Source organism: Triturus cristatus, chromosome 3_2 (assembly GCF_964204655.1).
Source record: "Triturus cristatus chromosome 3_2, aTriCri1.1, whole genome shotgun sequence".
Taxonomy (NCBI): Eukaryota; Metazoa; Chordata; class Amphibia; order Caudata; family Salamandridae; genus Triturus; species Triturus cristatus.
In genome coordinates this window covers 645,267,900-645,280,776 of record NC_140584.1, presented here as the reverse complement: position 1 = coordinate 645,280,776, position 12,877 = coordinate 645,267,900, and the positions used below count along the sequence as shown (strand labels likewise).

The following is a 12,877-nucleotide window of genomic DNA, read 5'->3' as shown; positions in this document are numbered from 1 at the left end:
ATGGGTGGGTGAGGGTTTTCATCCTTGAAATATAAGAATTTCTTAAAAAATGCGTTTTCACATACACATCTGTGTATCTCTTTTCAAAGGGATCAATATTTGTGGAGCACGACCATTGAGTTTGTTGTTTCCACGTCCATTTTGTGTTGCTAGGTTTTACTTTTGGGACTTAGGCATTTGTTATCAGGGGCAAGGGACCGGGCTGCAGGAGAGGACCAGGTTCTTTTTTTTTCTTTTCACTGTACCCTGCGATGTTCCATCATACTGCCTGGAGAAGGCTCTGCCAGCCAGTCAGATTCCAATTTATGAGTCACGTAGAGTGCAGCGGTCAACCTGCAGGGAGCCTGGTCCCAGGTGGACACTCGGCGTGCATGTGTCACCCTCCCCAGTCCTACATAGAGTCGGACACTGCAGGCAGGCCAGCGGCACTCCACAGGCAAGTCCTTCTGCACCTGTCCATGTCTGGAAACTGTCAGATGCCAGCCACTATGCACTAGAGTTCCATGATTCTTAAGGGGGCTTGGGCTTGCCCCATTTGATATGTTCCCTGTAAGATATATTCTGTCTGAGTTACTGACTTCACGGCCTACCAATGTACCAATCACACCACCCTCCACAGGTAAATTAAACATTGAACATATTTGTCGATCTCTTTTACTTATGTTTTTAAACAGCTTGAGATCTTCAACTATGAATCTCATAATCAACAATTTAAGCTAAAAGCCATTTTATGTCAATTGTGTTCAGCAGTTAAGTACCAGCTGAACATTTTTGATCTGTGTGAATCACTGGAGTTGCACATGTGTTGCCTTACTGAGACATGGCTTATTGCCTCCTCCAGCCTGCTGTTAGATGAATTAGTACTTCTTAAATATTTGATTCTCTGTCATGATTAGGAGGACAGAATGGGAGGGGAGGGGGTAGCCATAATCTTCAAATATTCATCGGCATTTAGAAAAAATGGAGTAAGGCCACTTGTGTAAAGAAGACATCTTGGCATGCTAATTTGGCCACGGGCCCTACTTTAACTAACTTTCCTTTGGTTTACCGTCTCCCACAAAAGTTGGGTGATGTATCTGTCGCCCTTTTGGATAATATTGGCAATGTTTTTACTGAAATGTAATCATACAATTGTCCTGGGAGAGTTTAATCTTTGGCCTCATACCGAAGACACCCGGGCCAAGGACGTTTTCAATGATGTGGAAGTCTTCAATCTCGCTCAGCTGAAGCAATTTCTGACTCTAAAAATGGGCGCCTATCTGATGCTATTTCACCACGCAGGATAGATGCTGTCAGGTTGGCCGATATCTGTCTTTACCTTGTACAGACCAGAGAGGGGGAACCTTTTCTATTGTACTTCCCAAATGTGGTCATGGGACTGAAACCGATGCAGTAACTTGTGCCAGACAATGGATATCCTTTTTGATTGTGGAATGTAGGGAGACACTATCTCTCACCAAGTCATTGCAGCTAGTGTGGGACAAGGAGGAATCTGCCTCCTGAGGAGGGGGCAGGCCCTGAGGCTATCTTGAGGAGCTTCCACCCTAAACTGCTGGAAACATTTGATAAGATTCTACAGTTAAGGACAAAAAATACCAAAACTCCTAAATTTCCCCAGGGAGACAATCAGTTCTCTGGAAAGCTTACCGAGCTTAAGTTAAGAAATACCAGACATGCAGAACGCTGTTGGTGCTCAATCTATTACCCATATGCGAAACTAAACTAATGTTTAGCCATGGCTGCCTAGAGGAGGCAGGTTAGAGCTGCCAGATGCAACTAGTATTCGCCTGAAACCACCGTGGTGGTTAACGTGCAGCGGGAACTGTTCGGAATTATCATGCAGTGAGCTGCTCCATCAGTTATTCAGAGGGGAGATCTCTCCCCACAAGCTTTATGTGATACTCTGGCTACATTTTTTGTCAAGAAAATCCAAAAGATAAGAGAAGTTGTAGCCCTTGAATCATTTGACCTTTCGTTGGATCTGGCATCCCCATGTGGGGAGGTAAGGGTGGTGACTATCAATGCCAACAGTTTTTTTTCTTTTATGAAATTTCATATGTCAGATTTAAAGGCCATCTCTTGAACTAACCCCCTGGGGTCACCTTCTCATCTGTGGCTGGCAACTATCATGAAATCGATTTCTACCTGTATGGTAGAGGAGATTTTTATTTATTTATTTTTTTTCCTCCTCATTTGCCCAAGTAAAATAAATAAATAAATAAACCACCTTTTTTACATAGACTGTCCCGTTGAACCAGCTGTTTATTTGCAGCACTTCAGCAAAAGACATTCCAATTACTCAAAGGAGGATCGTGGGAAGATGATTTTTACTCCACCAAGGATTTTACATATCCTGCCGGACCATAATGCTGGGAGGCCCTTTTGTTAATAGTCCGAGGAGTGATATAGGCATAATCATAGGACCCGGGAAAAAAAAAACCCCGGACTCCTATCTCCATGACCTCAATAAATCACAAAAAAACTGATTTTTTTTATTACAGTATCTAGCCATATCCACTTTAGCCACTTCATACAACGATGTCAACCATTCTGATTGAGTCGGTGGTGAGGGCTCAACCCAGTATTTGCATATTTGTCTTCTAGCGATAAGAATCGCATAGAAAAGTAACGATCTTGCAGGCCCCCTAATGGTATCGTCCAAACCAAAAATAATTAACGATAAACTGATGGTCAGAGGAACCCTAAGAATGGATTCCATTGATGAAAAACTTCGCTCCAAAACTCCTGTAGCAGAGGGCAGTCTTTAAACATATGTATGTCCGATGCTGCGAGGAGGCCACATTTATTGCATGCTTTATCGGGCTGGAATTTTGATAATCTGAGTGGAGAAAGGTATGCTCTATGGGCTGTAAAAATGTGATTGCGCCTAAGCCAAGCAGCTTTAACAATTTTGAACAGTGTATTAAATGAACCCCTCCAATTCGAGTCACATTGCATACTCATCTGCTGCCCCCATAGATCATCTGCTAATTTAAACTCGCCGTCTACTTCCTCAACTATTGCCCAGTACCATATAGAGACCTCCCTTCTCACTCTAGGCTTTGAAACAAGTTGCTCCTCTAGATTACTCTCCCTTCCTAAAGGCCCGGTACTCTTAGCCTGTGACTGTACCCAGCTTTTCAATTGGATATATTAAAATTTTGAGAGTCCGGGCCCAATCATCTCATAGAGCACATCCCAGGGAGGCAGGTCGGCACCATCCAGTAGGTCTCCCTACGTCAAAAACTCTGCATCTCTTAAAGGCTTGCTCAAGCTATCGCGGAAGCATGCAGGAGTGCCAGGGAAATCCCATATTGGGGCCTTTCTTGAAAAATAAGCCAACCCTATTCTCCTTCTTATTGCTAACCAGCTACTAGCAAATGACTGAAGGATTTTTAATTTAACTTTTTAAAAGAATTTATGGTCTCCAAACTTGAACATAAAGCCATCTTCTGACAAATCTGAACCCCTCAGCATCGCCCGGAACAGGTGTCCCTCTTAGTGCTAGTGGGTGTCTTCAGCAGCATACGAGAATGAGATAACTGGAATGCCCATGCATAATATTGCAAATCGGGCATAGCCAGACCCCTCTTCTCCCTCTTCCGCCTAAGCTTCTTCCATGCTAACCTAGTAGCTTTATGCTTCCAAATAAATGAGTTTAATTCTCCTTGACATTTTGCCAACTGTTTCATATTAAAGGCCAGTGGGATAGCACCAAAGAGAAACGATATCTTAGGGAGGATAGACATTTTGACCAAGTTAATCCTTCCCAAGATTGATAAAGGAAGATGCACCCATGAATTCAACTGAGTTGGGCATTCTTTAAAAATTTGTTTAAGATTAAATTCTGGGATCTTTTCCACTTCCTGGGTTATCCTGATACCTAAATATCTCATATTAGTGACAATGTGATGATACGTAGTTTCCATGTTCCATGCCATGATCTCATTTTTACTTGGATTAATCTCGTATCCCGAGATCAAGCCAAACTCTTCTGCACGTGTGATGATCGTGGGGAAGGCACTGTCAAGATCTGCCGTGAAAATTAGTATATCATCTGCATACAGTGCCACTCTCCTCTCCTAGTTTAAAAGGGATGATGTTATGTTCTTCTCTTAAAACCTGTGCAAAGGGTTCAATATATAGATTAAACAAGAGAAGGGAAATGGGGCAGCCCTGTCGCGTACCCCTGGTGATGGTAAAAGGATCTGTCAGAGACCCATTGACAAGTAATCTAGCAATCGGAGCCTTATACAGTAATTCAATTGCCTGGCAAAAGCCAGCTCCCAAGTTAAACTTTCTCATCACCTGTTTTGGGAAACATGGCGCCCGCTAGCTGAGCGGTAGCGCACGTCCCTGCTCTGCGTTCTCCCCTATCCTACTGAGCGAGAACACATGTTGCCATAATCGGTTTAAGAGAAGATTTTGCGGGAGATTAGACGACATTTACCTACGTTGAGGTTTTGGAGAGGCTCCCTGGATGAGTCCCGGTCTCTCTTGCCCTCTGTTTTTGCCGCGCTGGGACCGAGCCGCCCTGGAGCTGTGACGCGGTCGCAGAGCGGCGGCTCGCGGTCTCCTCCGGGAGAGCTCAGACAGCGTCAGCACAAGGGGGATCGAAGCTTACCTCTTGCAGAGTGGCGTTAAGGACCCTAAAGCCGGTAAGGTTGCTGTCTCTGCAGAGGTGGAGGATAACGAAGACCAGGGGCATGATACCGTGGCCGGTAAGAAACTTTTTAGTCCTCTATTAGAGAGTTCTAGTATATGTTTCTCTACTCGGGCGAAGAAGGCCGGTCGGGCTGAAATTACTCTGAGGAAAGAGAGAGGTGAATACCCAGGAGAGGTCAATGGACTGTGTTTCCTGGGGTTTAGAAGAAGAGGCAGGGGTTCAGAGGATCCCCCTCGGCATACCAGAATTGGGCGCGAAAAGGGGGCAGCAAACCGATTTGTCTCAGGTGGAGTATATACCTCAGAATCTTCAGAACATTTCTGTGAAGGGGAGGAGAGTAATTGAGACAAGCAAGAAGAGCTCTGCTAAGGCCTCTACTAAATCTACTATCGTAAAAGTTACCCCTTCTCTTAGCTCCTTTTTTAGGGTCCAGCCCCAGATATTTAATATCACAAGCCAAGAGACCCCCCTTGAGTTGTGTTGTACTCCCATCTTAGGGGGGGACCTAAGAGTCTTGCCCTTCTTGTCCTCCAGGACGGAGAATCCTGCTACCTTTGCTGGGTCTAATAGGGGGGCATCCAGTACACCTGATATTTCGATGTTATCTACTATGTCAACCTCTGTTTCTTCTGCCACCTTTAATGCCTTAGAAGCTACTAATACCATAGACTCTATACTGATTCAGACTATACCCCCTATGACACATTCTGTGGCATCATCACCCGTAGCTCCAAATAGTATGATTACTATCCCTGTTGACGCCGCGCCCATTATTGTTTTTTCGGAAGTGGCACAAGATCAGGATACAACCCAGGCTGTAACTCTGACTGACTGTGAGAAGGGAGGAGGGGTAGGAGTGGAGACTCACTCAATAGAGGCCCTCTTCATGTCATTAAAGAACGACATTAAACAAGGTTTTGCGGTTTCCTTAGAGAACCAGGTCGAGATAAGAGCTGCATGTGATGCCTTAGAAAAGAAAGTAGATTTCCTGAATGCAAGGACTGAGAATCTGGAGGGCTCTGTTGAGCATTTTAAGGCTAATCTTGGGTTTGCTGAAGATAAAATTCAGGCTCTGCGTAGGGACGGAGATGTCCTGAGGGAGAGAGTGGAGTCACTTGAAAATAATTCACGAAGGAATAACTTACGCCTCTAAAAGATCCCGGAGGGGAAGGAGGGGAGTTATTTAAAGGCGTATATTGTGGCTATGCTTAAGGACTCTCTCAATCTGGAAGAGTCACTGGAGTTCCTTGGAAAAGATATCCAGAGGATCCATAGGGATCCATTTCGATTGAATCCCGGGAGAGTGAAACCGAGGAAAATCCTTATAAACTTTCTCACTTATGCGCTAAAGGAGAAGATTCTGAACTTGGCGCTTAAGGCGAAGTCATTAAAGGGACCAGATTTCTCGTATGAGGTGCGTTCGGATTTATCTAAAGCAACTTTGGAGCGCCAGTGGGAACTGGGACAGAGAATGGACACGTTCAGGGCACTGGGTGCCACAGTGCAGATGAGATTTCCTGCCTTCCTCAAGATTATACATATGAAAAAGGTATTATGTATATGAAAAAGGTGGTGCATTGCACAATAGACATGAGAGCCTGGAGAGGTCTGTGGTACCACTGGCTGCCCGGCTGCGACTTGCACAGTGGAAGCTGCCCATCTTAAACAGCTTCCACTTTACAAATGTTGACTTACTGACAAGGCTAGCTGAGGAACATTCAGTGCTCCGCCACTGACTGAGTGTCACACACTATTGACATTTCTTTGCAAATTACAAAGGAATAAGGGAACGACCCTCTGCATCACCCTTTTCCTTCTGATTCCAGAGGAATAACGATAATAACATTGTGAGGCACAAAGACATTGTAGAGCCCGCTAACGCACAGGGAAGTAGCGCCGGCGTGAAACGCATTTCATTTATAGGGCCTCTTATGTCTTCTTTCACCTCTACTACCTGTATATCTGTGCAGAAGTGAAATGGTTTTCTTTCGGTTTGATGGGATAACTAAACAGGGCGGTGGGGGCCTAAAGCTGATATTTCTTGTTTCACAGAAGACAAAATGCAGGGTCTCAGGGTTGTGTTTGCTTTTAGATACCCTCCCTCTGCATGAGGAGATGTGTCAAGTTATTTAGTCTTCATCTTCTAGTAGGCTCAGCTGGGCTGCAAACTAAGCTGATGCCAGTGCTGTTTTTTTTTCTTTGTTGATCTCTTTAGGGGACAAAACCAGCCAGTCCTGAACAAGATGAATGGACAGGCCTTCATCACAGCCCAGAACCACGCCTATGGAGTGGATGCCAATACCCTGCCGGCCGGCTGGCAACCGCTCTTTGTGAATGCCAACGACAAAACCAATGAGGTACAAGGGGATCTGAACCGATCCCTTCTCTAATGCTTGGGTCTTGGGCACAGGGTAGTGTGTAATCTATGAGTCCTCCTGTCGCCTCACCATGTTTGTATTTCTGTGAACATTGTTTTGCTGGACTGGCATAGAGGTTGCAATTGGTGCAAAGTGTTCCTCTTGCCTGACTTGATGCTACAGGTGACATTTTCATGCCACACTTAGGTTCTTTTAATAAAACTGGCCTTGCATAGGTTCTTACCACAAGTGAAAGGGACCCTAAACAACAAACTCGATTGTTTCACTTGGCCCAAATAATGTTTTTGGCTGGTATTTTCTAAACGGTGTGAGTGGACGTAGCCTGGGAGAGGAAAGTCATCTTACCCTATATTTTTTAGGCGGAATCATGTGTCCCAGGTGTCTTGAGCTTCTCCAAAATATGCAGAACTAATGCCTTCCAGTTAAGGTTTTCCTCACCGGTTTCCTGTCATCCTGCTGTCTGTTCTGGAGCCTTCTTGAAGTTTATCGCTTTGACACCACCTTTTAGGGAAGGGATACCTTACATAAGGCGACAAAACTTTAAAGCAGCATGTTGTCTTGAGATTACACAACATTTCCAGCCTTAACCTTCACTTTGCCAATATTTTTTTCCTTTATGTCACACTTCAGGGAATTATGCACGAGGCGAAGCCCATCTTCACGGCACAGTTCAACCCGGAGGCCACTCCAGGGCCAGTGGACACAGAGGTAAGTAGAGTGTGCTACATTGGCTTGAGTGGTGGTCGAGGAGGGCTTTCACTCGGTTGTGTCACAGTAGATTTGGTTGAGATATGTGTGCCCCATTCACTCCAGTATCGAGTTCTATGCAATTATTAAAATGAAAATGCAATGTTGCCTTATTTTTTTCCAGTTTCTCTTCGACGTCTTCATGTCTATGATAAAGAAGGGAAAAGGCACCACCCTGGCGTCGGTGATGCCGAAGCCGGCACTGACCCCATCTCGGATTGATGTAAGCACTTGCATGGTCCCTCTTCATTTACCAGACTATAAGATTGTATTGAAAGCAAGTACTGGCTAGGCTTGAAGTCAGGGATTGGGTACGAATGTATAGTTACATTGACTTATTTGAACAGAACAAATAGGTGGGACTTGAATACATACAGTATCCAGTCTGCAGTGTAAATCAATTAGGTTTCTGGTAAAGCGCGACTACTCACCTGATAGGGTCTCAAGGTGCTGTAGGGGGGTGGCGTGGATCTGTAGTTAAGTCGAAGAGCCAGGTCTTAAGGTCCTTCCTAAATTGAGGCAGTGACGATGACTGCCTGAGATGTCGAGGCAGGGTCGCTCCAGGTCTTCGCTGCGAGGTAGGAGAAAAATCTTCCTCCAGCCGAGGTCTTGCGGATCCTTGGGATGTACATCTACAGTAAAGACTCACACACACATTACAGGGCGATAGTTTCTGCTTCACAGGGGCATCTCTGTTTCAGAAACGGGATGGAATGCCTTATTATGGATGACGTCCAGGTCTGTGAAGTTAAAAGGGATAGTGGTGAGGACAAGAGGTGCAGATGGAGACAGCAAATGGAGCGGGATACAATGAAAGTCCGCCAACTGATCGGGTTAAGGGATTACAAGAACCCCCAACGAACAAGTAATGGAGAGTTGGGAGCTGCAGATCCCACATGCTAAGAGGCTGGTTTTACTATCCAAGGAGATTAAATAATGGGGGACTGACTATCTTCTGCAGCCTTCTGAGCCAAAACACCAATAAGAGTCATGGCAGAAAGCACTGGCATTGCCAGTGTCTGGATTTGCCATCGAAAAGTATGCCCTGGGGTGGGAGGATGGTGGAAAAGGAGTTTGTGCGGGCTCATTCTCTGCAGCTGTCCCTAATCCAATCCTGAACATTCCCACGCGGAGATCAGCTATCCTCATCAGGCCAAGTCATGGATGAGATCTACAAAGGATGAAAGATGGGACGCCCGTCCTCAGCATGCCTATGCTCAGATGTAGGAGTGCGTTAGCCGTGCATGCCGCTTCTCTGATGCCATTTGGAAGAGATGCAGGGGCTGCTGGGTCCCTCAGTCCTCTAGATGTCTGCATGGCAGCAGGATCATAGCAGTTGGTTAACAGTCCTTCAAAGTAGGGGCTGATAGCTTATGCTACACTTTTACAAAAACAATGCTTACTCAAATACTCCTTCCTCTAGAGTTCTTTGTTAATTAGATGCAATTCTTTCGTGTCTGCTTGTTGTAGGGCCATCGTATGTCAGAGAATCTTTGAGCTGGTTCTTTCTTCCACTTCTTGTTCTTTCCTCTTTTCATCTCTTTATTGGTATATCTCACTTCACTTTAGTTTTCAATGGCTTGCTCTTCTTTCCTTTGTCATTGTTCCCTGTTGTGTTTGGGTGCTTCACTCTTTGCTCAATGAACACTTAATGTGGTGACTGACCATGCGGCGAGTTTATTTCTGCCGAACCACGAGCCTTTGCACGTTCCATTTGTCTTGACGATGTTGATCCTGCCTCACTCATAATTTCACATTGCCCACCTCTGCTAGGTTTCAAAGGTGCTCATCCTTGGCTCCGGAGGGCTGTCCATCGGTCAGGCGGGCGAGTTTGACTACTCAGGATCACAAGCTGTGAAAGCCATGAAGGTGAGAGTCTGGTGACCGGGCTTGGCTATCACTCCAAAGTCAAGCCTGGCGTTTTATCATATTCCACTGGCCACACTGCGCTTTACCTACCTAGGAGTGCTTTAACAAGGTATAGCACCATCTTGGAATGCTTGCCTATATCAAAACTGGAATAGAGATTGTCACCAACTGGATTTTATTCCATTGTCGTTACATTTTACGTGTTACTGGTACCCTAAGGTACTTCACTTCTACTATCTGCATGTTTTTAGCACATAAAGTACTTGGTATTACTTCAGAAATTGTATTTGCTGCCTGATGTTGTATTACTTAACCTAGGGAAGGAATTACTTCAACCAGTTACAATTACATCAAGGGAAAGCACAGTGAGTGACAGCGACCAACAGAGTACTAGTGTGTGGGCAAAACAACCTATCATGGTTGCTGCACGGTATGTGGTACCCATGGAATGTGGTTATCCAGCATACTTCAGATGGATGCAAAGAGAACGCCCCCTTTTAGGCGAAGAAACAAGAAACCGTTCTCAAGCTATATTTTCTTCCAGAGTGAACTGTCCTTTCTCAATGACACTTTTGTATATAGTGTTTTTCAGAAAGAAAGGCATCTGTAAAGTGGAGCGATAGTGGTAGAGATATGGGGAGGGTATACCACAAAAACGCATTTGGGGTGGGAGCAGAAGGCAGTGTAGAGAAAGACAGTAATGTTTCGAAATGAAGGCGAGAACTATGGCCACAATTGGATACTAGGGAAAAGGAGGTCTATGAGGGGGCAGCAGAAAAGATGCTAAGTCAAGAACGAGCGACATATCACTAGAATGTAGGAAAGCGGGTGAAGGAGGGGGGGTAGCAGAAAGGTAATTTCAAAATACTAAAGTGAGGAGTGAGCTTCTCCATTTAACGTAAAGAATGATATAGCTCTACTGTAAATATATTTCAAGTGACTTACTATTATAATTTATTCAATTTTTCAACATTAAGTGAGCGGTTATAAACAGTCTTCAAAAACATATCTCCATCCATTTGTTTCCAGTTGGTGGCAGAGTCCAAAGTACACATCAACATTGCATGTTTATCTATGACATGGTGGAGGATTTAACATCATACATATTTACGGCAACACACAATTCTCAACATTACTTTTCGCTGTTACTATCAGAACCATCATTCTGACCATTTCCATTTCCCATTGGGTTTAGAAGCTCCCTGCATAACCGTCTCTGTCATCTTTATAGTAAGGTAGCACACACCAGGTGCACCGTGTTACGATGGCAATATACGTGTATTACATTGCAGTTGCATTTATATAGCGCTTTATTCCTCTTTGAAGGTGCCAACGTGCTTTTTCGGACGGGTACTCCACTTATCTGTGGGTGTAGTTGGCTTGTAGAGAAGGTTGGGGTGAGGCCTTTGTGAGAAGTGTTTTGCTGCTGGACATGATTACCACAGTTGTGCTCTTATCATGTTTGTGTTGCCGTGCCCATGCTGTGTAGTGACCACAAAGGAGTGAGAGTTAGGATGCTTAACCTTATAAGGCGCTAGTGTAGGAACGGAGAGGTCTGTGTGTGCATTATAGCCTCTGTGAGAAGAGTTATCTTTGCAATCCTACAGCTGCTCTTCTGCGTGGAGTAGTGTGAAGTGAAGTAGAGGAGATAGGTGTTCTGTGGCCGTGCCAGCCATCCTTGGGATTCTTGCAGTCTCATTTAAATGTTGCTGAGTTCCTAGTAGTTCCCTGAGGATATGTATCATGAGTTCAATGCACACTGGCAATGGTACAATATTAAACACCGGATGATGTGTGTTGCTTAATTTACTTCATATATATCTTGAAGTGCATTATTGCTACCGTGATGTAATGTGTGCCGGCCGTGTCCTGTTCCAGGTGTAGAGTGTTGTAAACTAGCTAATAATTTTGTAACAGTTTTAAACATCATTTTCATGTGTGTTCCTCAACAAAAAATTGGCTCGCCAAACATTGTGTTGACTGATATGAAACTGCAACCCCTTTTCCAAAGATGGCGGAGGCGGTTTGCATCTAGCTGACCCATTAATGGCTGACACCAAGAAAAGCACAGAGCAGGGTACGACGCATAGGAACACGTAGGCACAATTGGAAGTATTTGGAAGCATGAATGTTTAATAAATCTGTCAATAAATGGATCCATGTGATGAATAGTAGACACACGCAATAGCTTATGGTTGTAATTCGCACATAACACTATCCAGACGGCAATAGCAGACAGACTCAAAGGAAACCAGTCTGCCCCCCATGTTTTGCAGAGCAGCTAGCTGTTCTTGGCCGATAAGATGAGGGATCCAATAGAGGGTTTCTGAAAGTATTTTGCCACAGCGGATATTACTCATGTCGCTGGTAACCGCTGCGATTCTTATTCAGGCACATACCGATGTGTGGTGCAGGAGTCCTAGTTTGTCTTTGCACAGCTCTGATGTGTCCTTTCATTATTAGGAGGAGAATGTGAAGACTGTCCTTATGAACCCCAACATTGCCTCCGTGCAGACCAACGAGGTGGGCATCAAGCAGGCTGATACCGTCTACTTCCTGCCCATCACTCCACAGTTTGTCACCGAGATCATCAAGCAAGAAAGGCCCGATGGTTTGATTCTGGGCATGGGTGGGCAGACCGCCCTCAACTGTGGTGAGTGGTTTAGTGGTGTGCTCTCCAAATTCTGTGTTGTTGTTTAACCTAATCAGATTTAGCATTGAATTTAATCTTGGTGCATTTCACATATTTTGATGAATTAACAGTCAAAGCAATATTTTTAAATAAATCATGACATAAATGGGTGGTGACAAGATTCTGGAATATTCTCGAAATGCAGCCATTTGAGATTTCTCATTGCGTACATGTTACCCCTGGAAGTAGGCCTTCAATTTAGCACTTTTGTTGTGAAGGTAGGCAGCCCCATTTTGGACAATTCTTTTCATTTATGTGACATAAAATGTTTGAGGTTATTTAGCCCTTCATGAATCTAGTTGTATCTCTCGTTAAAAAAAAAAATTCTCTCATTGAGCAACCCTTGACTCCTCACAGCAAGTTGGAACTTGAATCCATGCATTCCTTTCTCTCTGGGATTGACTTCTCCAGAACCTGCCAACATTCCAACTTTAAACAAGCCACCTCAAAAGGCATTCTCTCTGAGCATTTCTATAGGGACCTGCTGCATTTTTTTGTTAACATAACATCTGTATATTTTACCAT

The 12,877-nt window shown here is 44.5% G+C and overlaps 1 protein-coding gene across 1 annotated transcript in view; it reads left to right on the top strand.

The window, feature by feature from the left end:
• The window catches only part of CPS1 (carbamoyl-phosphate synthase 1), a 215,946-nt gene that overhangs the window by 40,996 nt on the left and 162,073 nt on the right, over nt 1-12,877 (top strand). Inside the window, exons 10-14 of the mRNA XM_085648589.1 lie at nt 6,882-7,023; nt 7,675-7,752; nt 7,916-8,014; nt 9,565-9,660; nt 12,124-12,313. Coding sequence (XP_085504715.1) covers nt 6,882-7,023; nt 7,675-7,752; nt 7,916-8,014; nt 9,565-9,660; nt 12,124-12,313 — 605 coding nt within the window. The remainder of the gene's footprint in view (nt 1-6,881; nt 7,024-7,674; nt 7,753-7,915; nt 8,015-9,564; nt 9,661-12,123; nt 12,314-12,877) is intronic.